This window comes from Penicillium soppii, assembly GCF_028829465.1.
Source record: "Penicillium soppii strain IBT 18220 chromosome Unknown utg000001l, whole genome shotgun sequence".
Lineage (NCBI taxonomy): Eukaryota > Fungi > Ascomycota > Eurotiomycetes > Eurotiales > Aspergillaceae > Penicillium > Penicillium soppii.
In genome coordinates, this window is record NW_026643231.1 from 2590352 (window position 1) to 2610686 (window position 20335).

A 20335-nucleotide genomic window follows, 5' to 3' on the forward strand; every position below is an offset into this window, starting at 1 on the left:
GGAGGCGCTATGCTCGCTTAGGCCGCATGCCGTGCACTTATGACGTCTCTTACAGCCTTCCCAGGAGCACCCTGTCGAGTTGAACTTATCGCAAACTTCTGTCTCATTATTCGAAGATCTGGTATTCCTAGCTTGACGAAGCCGGGTTAGAGGGTTTGTTAGTGACTTCGCAGACACGGTGAGATTGTGGCGGAGGTATTTCTCGCGAAATGGGCCCGTGACCAGGTAGCTGTCCGTCGATAACTCTCCTTTATCTATTATGTATTAGTGGAAATTAAGGGTAAGTGGGAGAACTGCTTCTGACCACTGATAAGTCTGAGCGAAGTCCAGGATCTGCCTTATAAACATGAGTAGATTGGGAACTGCTTTAGGATGTTTTTCGCCGAAGAGATATCCTACAACAGCTAGATAGGCAAGAAAGCAGGTTGTCCATATTTGAGGGTTAGGGCCCTAGTCCTTAAGCGACGCTGCTGCCTTTTTGAAGCCTACTGTGCCTCCTAACTCGGTCATCTTGAAGACTCTGTCCTCCTGATCTAGCTCGGTGACTGACTTCTCTTTGAAGCGTATGAGTTCAGTCGCCTTCAACTTCCTCTTAAAGACGCGAGTAAGAAGGGCGGCGGAGACACCAGGAAATATGTCGATGAGTGGTTTAACTTCGGGGAGTGGCTCACGGTTTTCTTCGAGAGTATCATCATCTTGAAGGTCCACACGAGGCCTTCTGCGGCGGAGGTCGGTCTCCGCTACATCCAATTCAAGGCGCCTAGCCCGGTCTCTCTGTATCTGTCCTAGCCAGCTGGTACGGTCTGCCGTACCCATGGTTTCCCAAATGTGGGCCGGCGGCCAAGCGGAGTCGAGCGGGGCAGGAGTGGCACTGCTAGACTGGCTGAACGTCATGGTGGAGAGCGATATAGTCAAAGCCTATCGGTGCTGTTGTCCTGGAGAAGGACGTGAAACAAAATCAAGACTTGACTGCGTGAGAGATGACGAGCTACCCGCAGAGGCAAGCAACTGAACTCGTGAGGCAGTTGTAGGAGGAAGAGGCCCTCAGTAATGTCGGTGTAGATATCACGTGAGGCTATGGGCATTGTGAGGCAACCCCAATAAAACTACTCCCTTTATCAAATCACAGGAAAGCCAAAGGTTAGATTTTAAACGCGCACATGAATCTTTGTGATACGCAATCCAATGCCCTGTAGATCATTTCCTAATTTCCTTTCATCCCGTCGGTCGTAGTCTCAGTTACTGCTCCTGCTCCAGGAACATATGGGGAGTTTCGGCCAAGCTATGCCATAATTAGAAACAATGATCTAACCGAAAGTGATATTGTCTTACTTATAGGTCTTTCGTAACTGTCGCCACTTATTCTCTAGGGCCGATGCGGTTCTGCGTCGGTCGTCCGTGACACTTTCGTTGAATCTGTGCGCAATTTCTGGCCACGAGAGTCCCCCTAGCTGCTTGAGCATGATCAGAAGATCTTCTTCTTCTTCATAGTATTGTTTGTTATGGCCTGGGGCGTTGGGTTCGGCGGACATTGGGGCGGCTTTTGCGATAGTATGGACGTGATGGGCTAATGGAAATGGATAATTTTAGGTGGGAGCGTTTCGCTGACGAGACCTTCCTTTAAAAAGAAATACTCTCTAATTTTATGATCATGCGTGGGCGCTGCGCCGCCGAGTAAGCGCCAATTACATCCTGCTTATCAGGTAGTTTAAATACGGCCGACTGCACCATTTTTCATCCTACACTATCATCAACATGGAAGCCACAGATTTTGATGCAGTGCTTAGATGGGGCGAAGATCATGATGAATTCCCCGATCTCCAGTATAACTTAGGCATTGACGATACATTCCCGTGGGACCATCTTTTGGATGAGTACCTGGACCCATTCGAGCATCTAGACCCATTCCCACTTGGCGCACTCCCCCCAATCGATGAGATAGTGGAGCCCCTTGATGCACTCCCCGAGCTATCACCTAGTCAGTCACCGCAATGCAACATTCAGATGTTAAGCGAATCAATCACTGAGCTTAAAGACCGTGTTAATGGGTTGGAAGACCGGTATGGTACCCTTTCTCACCTCAAAAGAAATCCAGAGCCTGACTATGTTAGAATTACGGAGAAGCAAAAGTTAGTTTGCTCAATAGATACATGGCCTCATCCTATACTAATTGCAGGCAGAAGAATTGCCGACTTGGAGGCTTATATCGAGAGCCTTCAGCCATTTCTATTGCAACTTGGTACATCCATCGAAGGACTCTTGACAGAGACCCCAAAGTAAGCTATTCAATCCGGTAGCATCCGAATAGCGGGGCCAGAAAGGATTCGAGGCGATAAAGTTTTTAATTTGTTGATAGTTTCTTTGTTGTAATAAATTCATTCAGCTGTACCGTTTAGGGTTTCCACAAGTAGTCTAGCCTATAATTTAGTGTCTTGGCCGATGATCCGGCCCACGAGCTAAAGTGGACGAGACAGGGTTCCTGAGGCAAAGGTGCAGGGAAATCCTCGATGATTTGCGCTGCATTCTCCTTATCGAGTGACCTGCATGAGGAGCCTCCTACGCAATCAAAATCGCCTCCCCTCTTCCACCTTATGTGACGTGATATCGCGAAACTTTCTCCTTCCCTTTTCTGCTTCCCCATTGCTCTCTCGCGAGGGTTCTATTTATGAGCGCTGTTTTCTTGGGTGGTATTATGGGCGTTACTGATCACGTGCTAGCGGTAGAAGTGAGAATGTAGTGGTGATAACCTATACAGTTAAATGCGGAGCCGGATGTGTATGTAGATCATACGGTCATGTGACCCTTCAGTCACAATTCGTGGGCGCTCTCTTGGTGGACGTCATCGTCCAGGTTATGATCGTGGGCGTCACTCCTTGTGGGCTCCTCGTGGACGTTACTCCCTGTGGGCCCTCGTGGGCGTTACTTCCTGTGGGCCTCTCGTGAGCGTTACTCCCTGTGGGCCTCTCGTGGGCGTTGCTTGCTCCCTTTGGGCCTCCCGTGGGTCGGTCTCCTCGTGGGAATCCTCTTCTTAGGCACTTTCTTGGTTATATTCCACCTAGCGTATCGATTTCACAGGCTAGGATCTGCGGAGCGTTATCAGGGCGGCTAATCTGTGATGATTCATTGAGATAAAAGGTCTTTTACTGTCAATGTCAGTTGGAATTTATCAGATATTCTGTTATACAATGGAGGTAAGTTCAAAGTTGTTAGGTCTCAAAATCCTTTGTCTAATAGTACAAGAAACTAGCAAATACAGATCCCACAATCCCATCAAAAGAGGACTTCATCAAAGCTCTACATACCGAACGTCGAGAATATATCGAAATTGCCAACGATTTCCTCCAGTCGACTGAAAAGATGAAAACGCTAGTCAAACAGCTCGAGAACAATGTTTCAACCATAGAAACCTTGAACCGACAGCAATCTGCTGTCCTTGATACCCTTTTCAGGGGTAAAAAGACTTGATCCACATGTATTATCTGCCTCTTCCGATACGTTATTTTTAGTTTACTCACTTTGTACATTGAAACAATTCTACATTTGAGCATATATCCTTTTCTACATTCAAAGACTTCTAGTATGTTATAAATCAAAGTGAATGCGCGCAAAGTATCAGATATCAAACAATGGCCTCCTGTAAGCATGCCGGATGGCTTCGTGTCATAGAAAATCGTGATTCAAAGGAGCTCATCATAGAACAAACCGATCGACTGAGCACTTTAGTCCGTGAAATGCCTGAGCCAGACTCACAGCGCCCGCAGCTTTGCCTCTTTTTGGGTACCTTCACAAAAGACGAGGCGATACGGAATATTTTTAATCGAAATAACATACGCCGTGGAGATCGAGCAAATATCAACCTACGGGTTGATACGACGTCTTTGACCACCGACAATCCTGTGCTTTTTGCCGATAGCAACCCATTCCAAATTCCTTTTTCCGAGAAGACTCATGTGTGGTGCCATGAAACTACATCTCATCCTACAACCTGGCACACAACTGCCTCACGCGCCGTCATCGACGTTCTGTATTCCAGACTCATCTTCACTTTCAGCGATGTCATATGCATGTTTGCAGATGACTTTCAGACATTAGAAGCAATTGTATTGCACTTAAAAGCGTGGGTTGAGCTTCAAAATGCTTCTTCGTTGCCTTCCGATACGCTCCCTAGATTGCTCGTCATTTTTTCGGAAGACGGCAAGTTTAGCGAGGCTCGCATAGAGGACTACCTAACCTCATCTAACCTTGGACGACAGCTTTCATCAAGCTTTTCCACCCTTAAGATCTTTCAACTAGCAGGCAAATACCTTTCCCCATCCACTCGCTATCAACGGCTCCATGCGGAGATTCGATATCATATGCAAGAATCGAGAGAGATAAAATCAAGCCTTAGATGCCTTTTCTCCGCCTCTCACCTTCTACATTTTTTCAACTCCGCAGTAAAGCACATAGCGCAGAACCCAGGAGAGGCATTCGACTTTATTAAGGTCTCGAGAGGCGCAGACCCAGTGAAAGCAGACCACCATGTATATCTGCAGAAGTTTCTTAAGCTCTGCGTTCATTTCAAGATTTCATACAACATGGTCGCAGCATTTGTTGCCTCGAGCATTATGATGAATGCGTACCCGAGAAGAATGCATCGTGAGTGTTGGATTTCACACACTCCCTCATCGTTTCCTAACTTTTTATAGTCTTCGACCCATGTTTGATATACCGTAGCCTATACAGGTCTCATTGCAATAAGGCATTTCAATCTTTATATGGACCGCGATGCTCTACCTATTTGGATGGAGAGGTTCAAGCTCAGTGTGACCGTATCTTTGAGGCTCTAGAAGATGGATATACGGATGCTAGACAGTTTCACAGAGGAATCGCTCAAAAGTATAGCAGTTTCCTACGCCAGGTTGTGACCAACACAGTCTGTATCTGGTGCCTTTGCAGACCTCCGGAGAGACATTTGAGCTGCAGTCACTCAATATGTGATAGATGCGCCGCTTCATTTGGCATTTCCCTTCTAAAATCGGATAGTCAAGTCCGGCTAGAGTGTCTTTTTGGTGATGGCGGCAAATTACTACTGAATCTCAAACCGCCAACAGCTGGAGTGAGGCTTATTGGCATTGACGGTGGTGGTGCGCGAGGTGTGACACCCCTCGAGTTCCTCGGAGAGTTACAGAAATTACTTGGAGAATGTCCAATCCACGACATGATTGATCTTGCAGTTGGTACAAGCTCAGGTGAGTCTTCCATATTATTGGATACAGATTACATGACTGACAGACCAGGGGGCCTAACCGTACTGGCTAAATTTCACCAAAAGTGGCCTGTTCCACATTGTGCTAGTACATTTGAGACTCTCGCCCGCCGATGTTTCTCAACCTCTGGCTCCGCCTTAGGCCGATTAAAAGCAGTAGTCAAGTACATAACTAGCGATGCAATGTACGATGAGCGATTTCTGGAAGGTGCCCTTCAAGAGACTTTGCCAGGGCATTTGTTTGGTTACGTCCCTGGCATAGTATATGGGACAAAGGTGGCACTTACTGCGACATCTGGAGGAAATGCACGTTCAATATTCACAAACTACAACGGTTCAGCGCAACCAATGGGTATGTACGATCCTAACAATCCTTTTCTATCTTCCTAATGGATACCAGGGTATACAGTTGTTCGACCTGAAAACAGTGATGACGAAGCTTTGCTATGGCAAGCGTAGGTTGGAATTAAAGTCATTATTCTTATGTGATTTTGCTAATCTATATAGAGCCCGTGCAACGACAGCAGCTCCCATGTATGTCCATATTACCATATCCACAAATTCCTTATTCCCGCTGATAATCATTCTAGTTTCTTCAAACCTATTACAGTTGCCGGTCAAGAATTTTGGGATGGCGGGCTTGGATTCCCCAACCCTGTTGAACTAGCAATGTGGGAGTCTTGCCGGATCTGGGATAAAGATATATCCCACGATGTCACTATCTCTCTTGGCACCGGAGAGGCCTCCAAGGGCCTGCCGAAGAGAAAGACCCATTCTCTGCAGAGGTTATGGGCGTCTTTTATGGACTTTCTCGACGGACATACTAGATATGGTGATGTCAGAAATGGGTTGGATGAGCAACGCAGGCAAGACTTCTTTCGTTTGAATACTGAGCTTCCATACCCAATTCGGCTAGACGATGTTGAAAGTATACCGCTGCAGAAAAAGCAGATACACCTACGCTCGCAAGGTCAGCTTATTGAAGTTGCAACGGCACTATTGGTTTCCAACTTTTACTTCCAACTCGATAATCCTCTTATCTATGATGGAGGCCTCTATTTATGTGAAGGCTCGATCAGGTGTCGCGGAGATTATAAAGAGGTAGTCAACGCTCTTGTGGCTCTATATCAGCCTGAGATGGAATTCATCACTACCAATGAGACCCTCACCTCGCTGGATTTAGAAGGTTGTCAAATGTGCTCCCTTTATAACCAACCTGTCTCATTTTATGTCCGACACCCTACAGAAACTGTGACAATATCGCTACGGTTGGCTAAGGGTACTGAAAGGAAGATAAGCGGGTTTCCAAAAAGTATGCAATGGTTTGAGACACAACAGGGCCTTGACTCTCCTTTCACCGGCTCTGGAAGTTGTCAGAAGATTCGAGGTTGCTCAAAGTGCTCCAGATCACACAAAAGGAAGTATCGGGATAGTATAGCTTCCATTTGTACAAAGCGTGTAAGGAGATGAAGCATGTCAGGGGGCGTTATTCAATTAAATTCGCATTTATGTATTTGTGTCAACAAGAAAACAGAACGCTCTGGGGCAACAAAATCCAATCTACCCATGACCAGTAGCGATGAAGAGAAAGACGCGTCTACTCATTCAAGACAAAACCGCAACAGAAGATACTTTAGCGAACTCGCTGGTAATTTCGCATTCATACCGCAAACAGACCCTAACCCACTCTGTGGGCAGTACCGAAGTGGAGATTGTTTCAGTATATGAGCAATCGCTCACCTGTAGTAAGTCTTTTTGTGCTTATCTTGCGGCAAATCAAGTAAACGGAAACTTGACCAGGCTCGGGATAATCCGGATTCTAAGCGTGTGAGAATATAGCGTCGCATGGGTTTCTCTTGTTTTGAGATTGAGAATGCTACTCCCTTTAAAGCACCTGCTGTAAGAACGGAGGGCAAAGGGAAAGTCTTTAAAGAGAATAGCGTTTGCCAGAACAGCCTCTTATTGTCCTAACCCTCTGTAACTAGCTTAAGTCAGAGAAATATCCTTTGTAACCCCATCAGATCCTGATAGAGAGGCTTTGAGTGTACGTAATGGATAAGTGGACAGTCCGATGTAGTTAAATGCTAACAAACTCGGGTTGGCCCACGAACTAGATCCTGTAGCACCGTACAAAACAACCATTATCAACGGTACGTTAAGTTCCTTCGGTGGTGATGGATTCCGGCATGACTCCCCGAGCCCACATGCTTCGCAGTGCCCTACGCTATAATTCAGGTTAAACCTGGCCACAATCAAAGCGTGTACTGCACGCAAGTCAACAGCCACTGGGGCTCGCCTCATGCGTTTGTGATAAGGCGACATTAGCTCGTGGCTTGGTCTTATTGAGAACCAGGATAAATGCAAGAAGCTTTAACAGGAAGCTCGCTATAATATCCAGGCAGACCTCGACTTCGCACGAGCTGAAAAATTTGAGACTAACTCACCAACGTCCATTCCAAACCAATATTAGAAGCTGCGGCAGGGTCCACAGGCAATCAGCCCGAGCTACGGGTGAACGATGGTAATTGGCTAACTCGATGTTTTGGTGCAAATCACCGACTCGCAGAAACAAACCAGCGATAAAAGACATATTACCCCACCGCAGTTAGCTGGTACACCCAATCGGATTGCCGCAGTCCCAACGAGAGGCACACCATATTATGCGGTGATGTGCAGGGATCTACCCGCCTCATTTGGACGTGCACTGAGCGCCTCTTAGCCCTACTAATAGGATAGGAGTACCAATTGACCGAATTTGAGTTTCGAAACATTTACTACTTTAGGAAAGAGTGTGACATAAACACTGCTCTTCCTGGCCCACGCGATCCACACGAGATGACGACTTTGTCTCACTGCACACAACAATTGTCACTTCCTCATGAACAAAGCAACAGCCAACATAAAACCCTACGATACTGGATATAACCGACCCCTAAATAAAGTTTTCCTTAGGGGTATGCCTTTTTATGGACCCTTCTACGTGGGCCACATCGCGTCGCGGGCGATACAAATGTGGCTTTTTCCCTAAGGCAGCATCTGGGTTCAAGGGTGGGTCAGCGCACGCTCCACAGAGTCACTGCAAAATTTTATACAAAACTAGATCGTCTCTGGATCACAACTCTTGGCACGCGCTAATGGCGCCTGAACCGAACTTCCGAGCACCTATCGGGCAAATTTAAGTTTTGGAGTACTTTGGGATTTGCAAAAGTACATCAGGATCATGTTGGCGGCACAGGGCTGCTCATAACGGATAAGGCAACAGCCAGTACAGGACCATGCCAACAGCGATGGTCGATCCGAATTAGCATCTTCACTAGGTTTTCATGGGCCCTGTTAGGGGAAACTACATCGTGGGCAATGTTTCTTCTTTTTCAAGAATTTGGCCGTAGAACTTCGGGGGTACAAAGTGACTAATACTGCAACCGCCACCTGGTGGTTTATTCGGCAACAGGAGGCGAATAGAATTCATCGCTCCGGACTGGCCACATGATGGTCCAACCATCCAGGTACCCCTGGCGTGAGGCAATAGTGATTCCAAATATCACCTAGTGCAAACTGTGGCGTTGTGATATGCTTTCTCAGCCGCGCGGACATTGATATTATTGGTCGATTATTCAGACACTCTTGCCCTTAGACGGATTAATGATTTCAAATACAGAGTCATAGGGTGCCGCAAAAGAGAAGGGACTTGTGTTGCCCCATCCTTGTAAATATTAGCATATTCGTAAGGCTACACACTATGCTACTATTGTCAGTTATAAAAGTTGGTTAGTACATTGGTCTCTCTCTTACCTCCCCCGGAATGCTGATCTGTATGCATCCTTTTCTCCTTGGCCAAATGAATGACGATGCGGTGTATGATTGACATAAGCCGAACTCTCTTCTTAAAGTCAACTTGGAATCAAGCTCAGATGCTGACCAGCTGTTCGTGTAGATCCTCCCAGTATCACAAACCCGCGTTATGCGCTAATTTGGTATAGCCAGTCGTGGTTGCTGATGTCCTGTCGTAAATTAATTTAGTGAGCGATCTTAAGTGGTTTAGCATCATGAGTCCTACGACCGAGAACTGGCCTTACTGTGCGCAGAAACTCTCTGAATTGAGCATGACTAGCCTTCATCTATGAGCAAATCAAAGTACGCCATTGTTACCTAATTCGAGATTCTCTTCCGAGAGACATCAGTTCCTCCGAAACCTCGCTAATCAAACCTTCAAGCCTAATTCCAAGCTCCTCCATACTCTAAATCACCAGATCGACAATTAGCTTACCAACCGAGGCAGGAGTTCGACATCAGTTATAACCCTCACATAGGAAAGGACTCGTAAACCACAGAGATTACTATCTGTATGGAATGTATGCAATAATCCGTTATATAACAGAGACACGACCAATCAGGAAATAGCTTTGTTCGCAATTCATACATTCGCCTGCAGCCTGTCTCCGCTAACTGATCACGCTAAGTCGAGCACAGTCAATTTACCTTAAGGGAAAATTTACACGAGATATAACAGGGTTTGGATCTCTGGCAAACCCTTGATCACAGAAACACGGTATGGCAAGGTACTCTGTCCTTTTCCACCGGTCCAGTGAGAATCAAGTCATGACAATTTCTTTTCATTTGATTTTGTGATTTAGAACCCAACAGATCCCTGTCTATGTGAACGATATACAAATGCGGCCAATCAAGAATTAGCTATTGAAATAGGGGATGGCACGATGGCAGTCTGGCATAGCAGACGGGTCGACAACCAACCACTCCCATGTGTAGGTGACTATCGCACTAGTATAAAAGCTATATCATGAAAGAAGAACCTGGTGGAAAACTGTAGTCATATTGACTTCCTAAGGCATTTGCGATACCTCAGGCTACTAATACGCTACTGTCATGGGTTCCACCACTACACTATATACCACACTTCATATATTCTCCTGCAGCCACGCTAACTAATTTTGGATCTAAGGAAGATTCGAATTACAGACAATCTATGCGTCTTAAATCATCTGACCAAAACCTTCTTCTTCGAATAAGCCAGCAATAGTCCAGGACATCAACGAAATACGTAGGTTATTGTAAATATGCTATCGCATGGACGCCAGTTTCGAAGACAAGAAAGTCAAACGTTCCAATTGGCACTGCCTCCAATTAATTTCTCCTGGTGAAGTTCACGAACCAGAACATGTAATTTTCAATCAGAAAGGGCAATCCTGCTGATATAACAAAGAATCCTCTGGACAGGCTTCTAAGAAATGAGCGTTGGTGTACAAAATCTCTTGTTCCGAGATGTCTGCCTTTGTGACCTCTCTGTATGCTAGATCAGATAGCCCAGCAGTCGATTCTTGTATATCCGAGTCATCCAGTGATTTGAATCTGCAGAGTACGAGATTTGGCCTACGCCCTCGATAAGAAAAGTCTCCGTAAGCAAGAACTTGTAGACTTGGTAAACCCTCTGGCCCAAAGGCCCAACTCGCAAATTCATGAATCTCTGGAAGCGCAGCAGAGAATTTAGACTCCGATTTATCGTCTAATCCTTCACGATACCCCTCGTATACTACCCATCCGAAGGCTCTAACATGCAGTAGTCGGAGGTGGAGGCAGACTCTCGGAAGAGAAAAAAGAGCGCGCTGGTTTATGTTAGTAGAAAGCTTTTTTACCAAAATCAGTAATCTATGCTTACCAAATCTTTCGGAGAATAGCTCAGTCCCAAACAAATGAGATTCGGGGTTTCTCTTAAGAGTTGGGTAAATAGGAACCTCAATGGTGGCTGCGTTGGATTTCGCCGAGGGAATATCTGTGGGACATGACACAGAAGTCTTCTTAACGAAGATTTGTGATTAGATATTGAACTGAGGAGACTGTTTTCAAAGACGCCAAGGAATGACAGGAACAAATCCTGGAGCCCTTCGAATGATATGAGAAAGTTCGCAATAGATTCCATGGCCCAGGACTTTCCTAACATGCCATTATCAAGATATTCAAAGGACTTGAGTCTCATTGAGTGCGGCAACACGCCGTCTGACCCAAGCGCTTTGAGTAAGCTAGCTGATTCTTCACAGTTTCTCAAAGCTAGCGAATGCAGGCAATTCAAAGAGAAAACAGATGGCATAATATCACCGCCATTTTCCAAGGAAACCGCACTCAGAGTTAAACTCTTCAGAGACGGAAACAATTGTTGCTTTTCCCCTGGAGGAAGCGCCAGCATTTGATGAAGCAATTTGTTTCGTCCTGGAAATCTGCTTCGTAGTCCTCCATGGCCAACCTCGTCAATCTCGATTTCCTCTAATGTCAAAGCGTTGTTATGGAATAATTCTCCAAGTGAGTATTCCGGGTCCTGAAAAAAGGTAGACGCAATCAAGCGAAGACGCCGAAGTTTCTTGAATCCGTACAAATCGCATATATTGAAATAATCTAGGCCTCGGCAAGTCGTGTCGGTGACGACCTCTAGATGAACGATTTGTGTCTGTTTCGTGCTGAGGTATTCGATTACGGCTTCGGGAACACAGGTACCGAGATTCCAGCTATTGCTTCGCATTAGATTGCATGACCTTGCGTTCAATGAAGGAACTCGTACCTGAACCTTTCCAACCTACCATCTGGAATCAAATCCAGAAGAGGTTGTATTCTTGACGTCAAAATCTTCATAAACTGCCCATGTGGCGTCCATTCTTGCCGCGTGAGGTCATCCGAGTCTCCATCAGGGAAGTCAGCATGAGAATGACCGTTTGAAGAAATATCAGAGCGATCGTTGCGCCACTCTGATAGCTGGGATATGTTGTTTGGCGGATTCTCCTGGTCCTCGTCACAAGGTATACCTCCGTTTCCATCTTCCCCAACAGAAAGTCTTCGAGAAATTTCTTGATTTTCGAGTTCCGTTTCATCGCTGGAGGAATCATATTCGACATTCGAGTCATCCGAGTCATCCGAGTCATGGTCATGACAGCGATGGCGTAGTAATTGACGGAACTCCGCGATCAGAATGACCTCCCTTGTAAATTTAAGATAGCGAGAACCCCGATCTAAGAGAGGTCCAAAGTTCAAGTCACTTAAATTATCCTCGTTTCTCGAAAAAAGAACTATCGATCGGTATAGTCGTGGTATAGTCGCTGAGTGCAAGGCTTTTGAGACCAAGCAGAGGTTTTTCAGATCCTCATTTCGGTAGAACTGAGTAGTTAGCCTAGCGTCATGAAGCCGAGCGATACAGGCACAAACGTATTCCAAAACCATAGAAAACAATTCTGGTGGCAAGGCATGGAGCATATTGGCAGGTCAACAGGAGATAGAGAGACAAGTCCGAAGGTAGTGGGGGGTTTTCTCGCTGTGCAGAGCTGAGACAAGTGACTATATTCAATCATCTGGAATTGAGTTGGAGTTGGAAATGAATCCCTCTGGAACTTGTCTGGGGCGAACTTTGAGACCGGCGCATGATAGCTCTAATCAGCCCGAGTAGTTTCCCATTCAAGCCTTCTGCATTTATCCTGGTTCATCGCAAGATTGCGCCACGAGCTAATGTCGCTCTATCACAAACACATGACTCGTACGCCAGCGCAAATTAAACTTCCCCGAGATATCTCTGCAATGGGTGTCCGCGGTATTAACCCACTCCTCTAGTTCGAAAACTTGCTTTGTTTAACAGAAACACCACTAATCAGGAAGCATCTTGTCAAAGCGATGCCGAATTAGTGCATAGACTAGTATGGAATAGAAACATGTCTTTGCCAACCGGACACGCTAAATGGAGCACAGTCAATTCATCTAAAGGGGTATTCATACGAGATAGATAAACAAGACTCTTTTATGATTTTTAAACTCCTTAAACCGGACAAGTATCATAATCTGTTAATCTTTATCATGGATGTCTGAAGTACCGATGGACAAATTCCAAAGCGGCTCCATCATGAGTCTATCATACAGCACTCGGCAGTGCAATGTGCATTCAAATGAGTTCAACAACCAATAGCAGAGGCCGAGCAGGTCTATCGGAGAGGCTAGTCAGGGGTGAGGCTTCCTGATGCAGACTGGTAGGTGCCAAGAAACCCACCTCTCTGGGGCAGAATTAGGGAGGCGGTAAGCACACGCTCAGACCGAAACCGAAATGAGGCTCCCCCAGTAGGAAAGAAATTGACCGACCATTTTGCTTGGGAATTACTGACAGAAGGACGAATATGCTCAGAAGTATCGATGATAATAGGACCCGAGATATAATACCTGTGCTGCCTTGATTCCGCGCTTGAAAGAAAATCACAAAGCTGCTCTGATGCGATGAAAATTTCTTGGTCAAGCCATGAAGTACGTACCGTAATTTATTATCCACGTATTTTTGGGTCTGACAGCATCCAGTTCATGCAAGACTTGTGTATAGTCGTTCGGTCTTAGTCGACCCTCCCACCAAGGACCTGGCCGATAACCTTCACGATGAAGCCGGAAACGATTCACCACGTTTTGAGTACTTTTGGATAACGGCTTCTCTACCGTAGGTGGTGGTGTGTGAGGAGGTACAAAGAGACGAGAATATACCATCAGTGTTCTAGGCACCGGAAATTCTGCCCGAGCCCTTGGCACAATCAATTGTGAGGCATTAAGCAATGAGAATGAGCAATCGTACCCAGAGCCGAACCGGTCAGCAAATCCGTTTGACGGTGGTTTCTTCGATGTCTCCAATAAGAATGAATCAGGAAAGGACAAACTGATCCGGATGGTTGATGGTCAGGATGATCCAGAACCTCAGGCAGCGGGAGGCCTAGCTCTACAGGCCTGGCGAGCGCTGGAGTCGGTATAGTGAAAATGGCAAGCCATATGTTTTAGAGGTAGGTGATTCCATCCAAAGTTTTGCTACATTTACTGATCATTCACGAGTATACCGTCCCAGGTGTCAAAAAGCCCCAGATGTCGAAAAATCCCGTTCGATCGAGGTTCCAACTCGATGGATACCAAGAGGAAAGGACCAATTGGATAATTTGCGGAGGCCTCAGGAATTGAATAACGCTTCGTACAAAGAAGCCCCATTTACTAATTCCGCTTTCGTTCGGGTCCCCGATATATTGGTCTCTGACCAGGTTGTCTTCATCTTCCAGCCAAGAAGGGACATCGGAGACACGAAAGGCCTTCCGTCCAACAAACCCCCATATGAATTCGACTATCTCAGCGATATCTAGTTTCTCTTTAATAGGCCTTGCCGGGTTATTTACCCACTGTTCCAAGGTAGAGTCGAATGCGTCGTCAAATTTTTGGGCATTCGGCCAAACCTGACTTCTGACGCTCCAGAGCTTTTCAATGGCCCCTCATTGCGCTGTCAAAGCCTTGTGGAATCGCTCATAGCCGCCTTTTCTGTTATCTGGAGTCATTCCTTCCGCGCATAAACCGGGAATCTGAGATGGCTTCGGCATTTCCCCTTCACTAACCGATGCCCCTGTGGTATTCTGTCTATTCACACCGGACGTATGTGGGAAAGTCGAATTCACATAGGCTTCCTGTATGGCTGTATCCAGGTAAAGAGCAAAGAGAAGACGCATTCCATGCCATCGAGACACTAAATCCCAAACAACCTCATCTGGTATATCTTTGCCGTATCCCAGAGGTTCCAGCATGTTGAGATGCCATCTGTGACGGTCGGCATTTCTGAGAATTGATGGTGTGCTGTAAAATCCAGATGAAAAATGGCCATGCATATGCACCGCTTGATTGAATTCAAGATCATGCTGGTGCTGAGAGGCATGTGACTATTTCACTGTCAGACAATGTCATGCTTAAAGAAGTGGTGTTCTTACGATGATGTATCTAAAAACCTTCAATCGAACGCTAGTCGCATCGAAAACAGAAAAGGCATATTTATAGCAAGATTTAAAACGTCATCTATGTTATCAAGCGACTCAAATACGCGGACGAAAATCTTGAGAGGAAGGTCGAGAAGGCGGCACATCTCGCGAGAATAGAAATATCACCAGAGGGAGAAGCGCATGTGCGGCGTAGCAAATTTTTATATGTTGACAAACAATCGCGGCTCGAGGAACGGCCCCCAAGAAACAGCGACCAATCTAGCCAGGAGTGCCATTAATGAGGTTCTGTTGGTGACCAACATCGGCGCAATTCGTTGCACAAGGGGGCACTATTTCGGGGCTAGTCTCGATAGTGTGCTTGACTAATGCATAAGCAGTCACATCTGAAAAACCAACTGTTGACACGTGTAGCTGTGGAAGTGCCCATGCAGCGATCCATGACGAACACCTCATGATATATTTTACCTGATAACCTCTTCGTACCTACTTTCTCAATATCTTCAGAAACGGAACATGGGCTGCTTCGCTAAATGGAGATTCACCAGAAAAAAAACGTCCGATCGAGATAATAGAGATGGCGTGCTCCATTCTCCGACCGCAGAGCTACATGCGCCTAGCCCTGCTAAATCCTCCTCGAATATGACAAGCCCTGAACAACCTTCCTGTGTTGCTGAAATGCCTTCCGAGCAAGTCAAGCCAGCTTCAGTGACTTCAAATACTGGCTCGGTCCCAGGCCTCGCCGAATCTCCCTCACTTGCTGTGATTACCGCGCAGCCTCCGGAGCAGTCTTGGCAAACCATGTCTGCTCCAGCGGTGACTTCTAATTCTACTCTGGTCTCCGGCTCCACGGAAGAGCCTCCCGAGCAAGCTAATTCTGCTCTGTTCACTCTGAACACTCTTATCTCACCAAGTAACGACCGCGATCTTTGGGCTAGCGCATATGAATTATTACAGAACCAAGAGCCCGAGTTGATGGAAGACTACAGGAAGCACTTAGGCTCAGTGCAACACGACAAGCCCGCAGACGCGATTTTCTTAAATCCGCAGTCAGTGCAATTAGTTGTGGAATTGTTGCTGAAAGATCGAGAGAAGAAGCAGTGGCGATTCTCGTTTCTCGGAAAAGATGTGAAGATGCGAGAGCAGATTGAGAAACTAACCAAGTTCCTTCTCTGGGCCGACCCTATTGTTAAGAGCGCGGTCAGCACACAACCATATGCAGCATTAGCATGGGCTGGAGTTTCGTTGCTTCTACCAGTAGGTTGAGATAAACACCCCGACTGTTGAATCGGCACTGACTCCGATAGCTACTTCAGAATGGCACAACAAGCAATATGGCGATGCTTGAAGGGTTCAATAGAATTGACGATGTTCTCGTGTACTGGCATATCTGCGAGAAGAACTATCTTCGCGCCAAGCATGGAGAAGAGTATCAAGACCTCATAGAGCCTTTGATCAAGCTCTATTACCACATCATCGAGTACCAAGCGCGTTCAGTATGCCATCTTTCAGAATCTCAACTCTCCCGTGCATGGGATAATATGGCTGGTGGAAGCGATTGGGTTTCAATGATGACAGAGATTGAAAGACTAAGCGAGGTTTGCAGTGGCTGCATTCCTCCTCTTGAGGCAGAAGAAATTCGCAAAAATAGGGACGATCAGCTCCAGACAATGCGGGAGTCTCAGAAAATCCTTGACGAGATTCGGACGACCTTGGAAGCGGATATGATGCAGACCCAGAGGAATTACGAAGACCAGAAAGAACGAGATCTCCTTCAAGCCCTCGCCTCTGGCTATGAAGACGACAAGAATTTCAACCCAGAGAGAGTCGCAGGCACATGTGAGTGGTTCTTTAAAGACCACAGACTTCGGGATTGGCGTGACAGCGACGTGTCTAGTCTGCTCTGGATATCTGCTGATCCTGGCTGTGGAAAGTCAGTCTTATCAAGGGCTCTCATTGATGAAGACAGGCTATCTACAAATGTCACCACATCCAATATCTGCTACTTTTTTTTTAAGGACGGAGACAAGCGCCGAATGTCTGCTACGAATGCTTTGTGTGCAATACTCCATCAGCTGTTTACACAGAATTCAGCCGTTGCCCTAATCCAGCACGCGATTTCAAGCTATAGAACAAGCGGGAAAGATCTGACAACGAATTTTTCTGAGCTCTGGCGGCTCCTCTTGCGATGCGCTAGCTCGCCAGAGAGCGGGGAAATTGTATGTGTCCTTGATGCCTTGGATGAATGTAAAGAGGGCTGGGAGTTGTTGATTAACAGTTTAAGAGAATTCTATTCTCGGCCCCGTTATTCATTTTCCACATCGAAACTCAAGTTCTTGATCACAAGTCGCCCATATGATCGCCTGGAAGCATCTTTCAAAAATTCTCCGGGACATGTGGATATGTTCACTTCGACGGGGCTGAAAATTCCGTCGACATCAGCAAAGATATCAACCTTGTAATCGATTCCAGGGTGAATGGAATAGGGGGAGGTTTTCAGGAAAGCGACCGCCAAAAGATTTCTGAGCGGCTTAAAAGCATGGAGAATCGCACATACCTCTGGTTACACCTTACGTTCGATATTATCGAGCAAAGTCGGAGTAAATATAGTCGGCGATCTGATGTTGAAGCACTTCTTTCTAGTCTACCTTCCGAGGTTCTAGATGCATACGAAAAGATCCTTGACCAGAGCCAGGATGAATTCAAAACGGCAACACTCCTTCAACTTGTTTTGGCTGCAGCAAGGCCACTGACGCTTGATGAAGCCAATATAGCCCTGACGATGGCTTTAGAAAAGCAGAGATTTAGTTCCTATGCTGATTTGAAGGAAAACTTATGGCCAGCCAAGAATTTCGAGATTACTGTCAAAAATCTATGTGGCCTTTTTATTCACGTTCATGAGGGGAAACTGTTTTTTATCCACCAGACAGCCAGGGAGTTTCTAGTGAAGCCCCCTAGAGGAAAGTGGAAAGGACGGCTCAACATGACACAATCACACGTGGAGATGGCACTGGTATGTTTGTCATACTTGTCGTATATTGATGAGGAAAGACCGATCTGGGAAATCAGGGACGAGTTTCCGCTGGCGCAGTATTCCGCTTCTTACCTGATGGTTCATGCACAGCCTGCAGAGAAAGAGAGGGATGTGATAGAAGGTGTCTGGAAGTTTTTCTTCGAGCGAGGTCAAGCATTTGCAGTGTGGGGTAAGCTCTTTGCGTCAGATCAGCCTTGGAAAAAACAAGGACCGTCTCTATATAGAGACATGGCGAGTCCGTTGTACTACGCATCTCTGGCAGGTCTTCTACGTACAATTCGACTTTTGATAGAAGAGGGTGGCGCAGAGGTCAACGCGGAGAGCGGTAAATACGGCAATGCACTCCAGGCGGCTTCATATAAAGGCCACAAAGAGATGGTGGAGTTGCTGCTTCAGAACGGCGCCGAGGTTAACGCAAAAGGTGGTGGATTCGGCAATGCACTCCAGGCGGCTTCATATAAAGGCCAAACAGAGGTGGTGGAGTTGCTGCTTCAGAAAGGCGCCGAGGTCAATGCGGAGGGCAGTTTCTACGGCAATGCACTCCAGGCGGCTTCATCTGGAGGCCATAAGGAGGTGGTGGAGTTACTGCTTCAGAACGGCGCCAAGGTCAATGCGGAGGGCGGTCTCTTCGGCAATACACTCCAGGCGGCTTCATCTGAAGGCCACAAAGAAGTGGTGGAGTTACTGCTTTAGAACGGCGCCGAGGTTAACGCAAAAGGTAGTGGATTCGGCAATGCACTCCATGCGGCTTCAGATAGAGGCCACAAAGAGATGGTGGAGTTGCTGCTTTAGAACGGCGCCGAGGTTAACGTAAAAGGTGGTGGATTCGGCAATGCACTCCAGGCGGCTTCAAATAAAGGCCAAACAGAGGTGGTGGAGTTACTGCTTCAGAAAGGCGCCGAGGTCAATGCGGAGGGCGGTTTCTACGGCAATACACTCTAGGCGGCTTCATTTAGAGGCCACAAAGAAGTGGTGGAGTTACTGCTTCAGAACGGCGCCGAGGTCAACGCAAAAGGTGGTGAATTCGGCAATGCACTCCAGGCGGCTTCATATAAAGGCCACACAGAGGTGGTGGAGTTGCTGCTTCAGAAAGGCGCCGAGGTCAATGCGGAGGGCGGTTTCTACGGCAATGCACTCCAGGCGGCTTCATATATAGGCCACACAGAGGTGGTGGAGTTGCTGCTTCAGAAAGGCACCGAGGTCAATGCGGAGGGCGGTTTCTACGGCAATGCACTCCAGGCGGCTTCATCTGGAGGCTATAAAGAGGTGGTGGAGTTACTGCTTCAGAGCGGCGCCGAGGTCAATACGGAGGGTGGTTTTTACGGTAATGCACTCCAGGCGGCTTCATCTGAAGGCCATACAGAGGTGGTGGAGTTGCTGCTTCGAAACGGTGTTAAGGTTAATGCGGAGGGCGGTTTCTTCGGCAATGCACTCCAGGCGGCTTCAGTTAAAGGCCATAAAGAGGTGGTGGAGTTGCTGCTCCAGAACGGCGCCGAGGTTATTGCGGAGGGCGGTCGATACGGCAATGCACTCCAGGCGGCTTCATTTAGAGGCCGCAAAGAAGTGGTGGAGTTACTGCTTCAGAACGGCGCCGAGGTCAACGTAAAAGGTGGTGAATTCGGCAATGCACTCCAGGCGGCTTCATATAAAGGCCACACAGAGGTGGTGGAGTTGCTGCTTCAGAACGGCGCCGAGGTCAACGCAAAAGGTGGTGGATTCGGCAATGCACTCCAGGCGGCTTCAAATAAAGGCCAAACAGAGGTGGTGGAGTTACTGCTCCAGAACGGCGCCGAGGTTATTGCGGAGGGCGGTCGATACGGCAATGCACTCCAGGCGGCTTCATTTAGAGGCCGCAAAGAAGTGGTGGAGTTACTGCTTCAGAACGGCGCCGAGGTTAACGCAAAAGGTGGTGAATACGGCAATGCACTCCAGGCGGCTTCAGATAGAGGCCACAAAGAAGTGGTGGAGTTACTGCTTCAGAACGGCGCCGAGGTTAACGCAAAAGGTGGTGAATACGGCAATGCACTCCAGGCGGCTTCAGATAGAGGCCACAAAGAGATCGTGGAGTTACTGCTTCGGAACGGCTCCGAGGACCAGGGGTAGGGCGACATTTGCTCCTTTGGACTCAACATGGTCCTTTAATTTCAAATACCCTGCTTCCCTACCCACCAACCCAGAGAATGTCTCTCTGTTCTGGTATACATAATGATTCGAGCGTTATAAAAAGTTGAACCCTAAATAGTGGCCGGTAGTCAACCTATGTTAGTAAAAGTTGGAGACTGGTGC

At 47.0% G+C, this 20335-nt stretch overlaps 11 protein-coding genes across 11 annotated transcripts; 7 read left to right on the top strand and 4 right to left on the bottom strand.

The window, feature by feature from the left end:
- Positions 1 to 450: 450 nt before the first annotated feature.
- Positions 451 to 894, bottom strand: N7529_000984 (uncharacterized protein; the record flags this gene model as incomplete). The annotated part of the gene is made up of 1 exon (XM_057236515.1): positions 451 to 894. One exon carries the CDS (start codon positions 892 to 894, stop codon positions 451 to 453), a length of 444 nt encoding a protein of 147 aa, XP_057103318.1.
- Positions 895 to 1239: 345 nt separating this feature from the next.
- On the bottom strand, positions 1240 to 1532 carry N7529_000985 (uncharacterized protein; the record flags this gene model as incomplete). Its single annotated transcript, XM_057236516.1, has 2 exons — positions 1240 to 1282; positions 1333 to 1532. The coding sequence occupies 2 exons, from the start codon at positions 1530 to 1532 to the stop codon at positions 1240 to 1242; spliced, it is 243 nt and encodes an 80-aa protein (XP_057103319.1).
- Positions 1533 to 1755: 223 nt separating this feature from the next.
- Positions 1756 to 2280, top strand: N7529_000986 (uncharacterized protein; the record flags this gene model as incomplete). The annotated part of the gene is made up of 2 exons (XM_057236517.1): positions 1756 to 2129; positions 2181 to 2280. The coding sequence occupies 2 exons, from the start codon at positions 1756 to 1758 to the stop codon at positions 2278 to 2280; spliced, it is 474 nt and encodes a 157-aa protein (XP_057103320.1).
- Positions 2281 to 3185: 905 nt separating this feature from the next.
- Positions 3186 to 3465, top strand: N7529_000987 (uncharacterized protein; the record flags this gene model as incomplete). Its single annotated transcript, XM_057236518.1, has 2 exons — positions 3186 to 3191; positions 3235 to 3465. The coding sequence occupies 2 exons, from the start codon at positions 3186 to 3188 to the stop codon at positions 3463 to 3465; spliced, it is 237 nt and encodes a 78-aa protein (XP_057103321.1).
- Positions 3466 to 3626: 161 nt separating this feature from the next.
- N7529_000988 (patatin-like phospholipase family protein) lies at positions 3627 to 6594 on the top strand (the record flags this gene model as incomplete). The annotated part of the gene is made up of 7 exons (XM_057236519.1): positions 3627 to 4638; positions 5094 to 5231; positions 5280 to 5600; positions 5649 to 5703; positions 5756 to 5782; positions 5839 to 6527; positions 6587 to 6594. 7 exons carry the CDS (start codon positions 3627 to 3629, stop codon positions 6592 to 6594), a joined length of 2250 nt encoding a protein of 749 aa, XP_057103322.1.
- Positions 6595 to 11797: 5203 nt separating this feature from the next.
- On the bottom strand, positions 11798 to 12502 carry N7529_000989 (uncharacterized protein; the record flags this gene model as incomplete). Its single annotated transcript, XM_057236520.1, has 1 exon — positions 11798 to 12502. One exon carries the CDS (start codon positions 12500 to 12502, stop codon positions 11798 to 11800), a length of 705 nt encoding a protein of 234 aa, XP_057103323.1.
- A 1155-nt stretch (positions 12503 to 13657) lies between these two features.
- N7529_000990 (uncharacterized protein) lies at positions 13658 to 14021 on the top strand (the record flags this gene model as incomplete). Its single annotated transcript, XM_057236521.1, has 2 exons — positions 13658 to 13688; positions 13774 to 14021. 2 exons carry the CDS (start codon positions 13658 to 13660, stop codon positions 14019 to 14021), a joined length of 279 nt encoding a protein of 92 aa, XP_057103324.1.
- A 502-nt stretch (positions 14022 to 14523) lies between these two features.
- N7529_000991 (uncharacterized protein) lies at positions 14524 to 14829 on the bottom strand (the record flags this gene model as incomplete). The annotated part of the gene is made up of 1 exon (XM_057236522.1): positions 14524 to 14829. One exon carries the CDS (start codon positions 14827 to 14829, stop codon positions 14524 to 14526), a length of 306 nt encoding a protein of 101 aa, XP_057103325.1.
- Positions 14830 to 15531: 702 nt separating this feature from the next.
- Positions 15532 to 16281, top strand: N7529_000992 (uncharacterized protein; the record flags this gene model as incomplete). The annotated part of the gene is made up of 1 exon (XM_057236523.1): positions 15532 to 16281. The coding sequence occupies one exon, from the start codon at positions 15532 to 15534 to the stop codon at positions 16279 to 16281; it is 750 nt and encodes a 249-aa protein (XP_057103326.1).
- Positions 16282 to 16349: 68 nt separating this feature from the next.
- On the top strand, positions 16350 to 17146 carry N7529_000993 (uncharacterized protein; the record flags this gene model as incomplete). Its single annotated transcript, XM_057236524.1, has 2 exons — positions 16350 to 16948; positions 17110 to 17146. 2 exons carry the CDS (start codon positions 16350 to 16352, stop codon positions 17144 to 17146), a joined length of 636 nt encoding a protein of 211 aa, XP_057103327.1.
- An 852-nt stretch (positions 17147 to 17998) lies between these two features.
- Positions 17999 to 20152, top strand: N7529_000994 (ankyrin repeat domain-containing protein; the record flags this gene model as incomplete). Its single annotated transcript, XM_057236525.1, has 3 exons — positions 17999 to 18028; positions 18107 to 18724; positions 19040 to 20152. 3 exons carry the CDS (start codon positions 17999 to 18001, stop codon positions 20150 to 20152), a joined length of 1761 nt encoding a protein of 586 aa, XP_057103328.1.
- Positions 20153 to 20335: the final 183 nt, after the last annotated feature.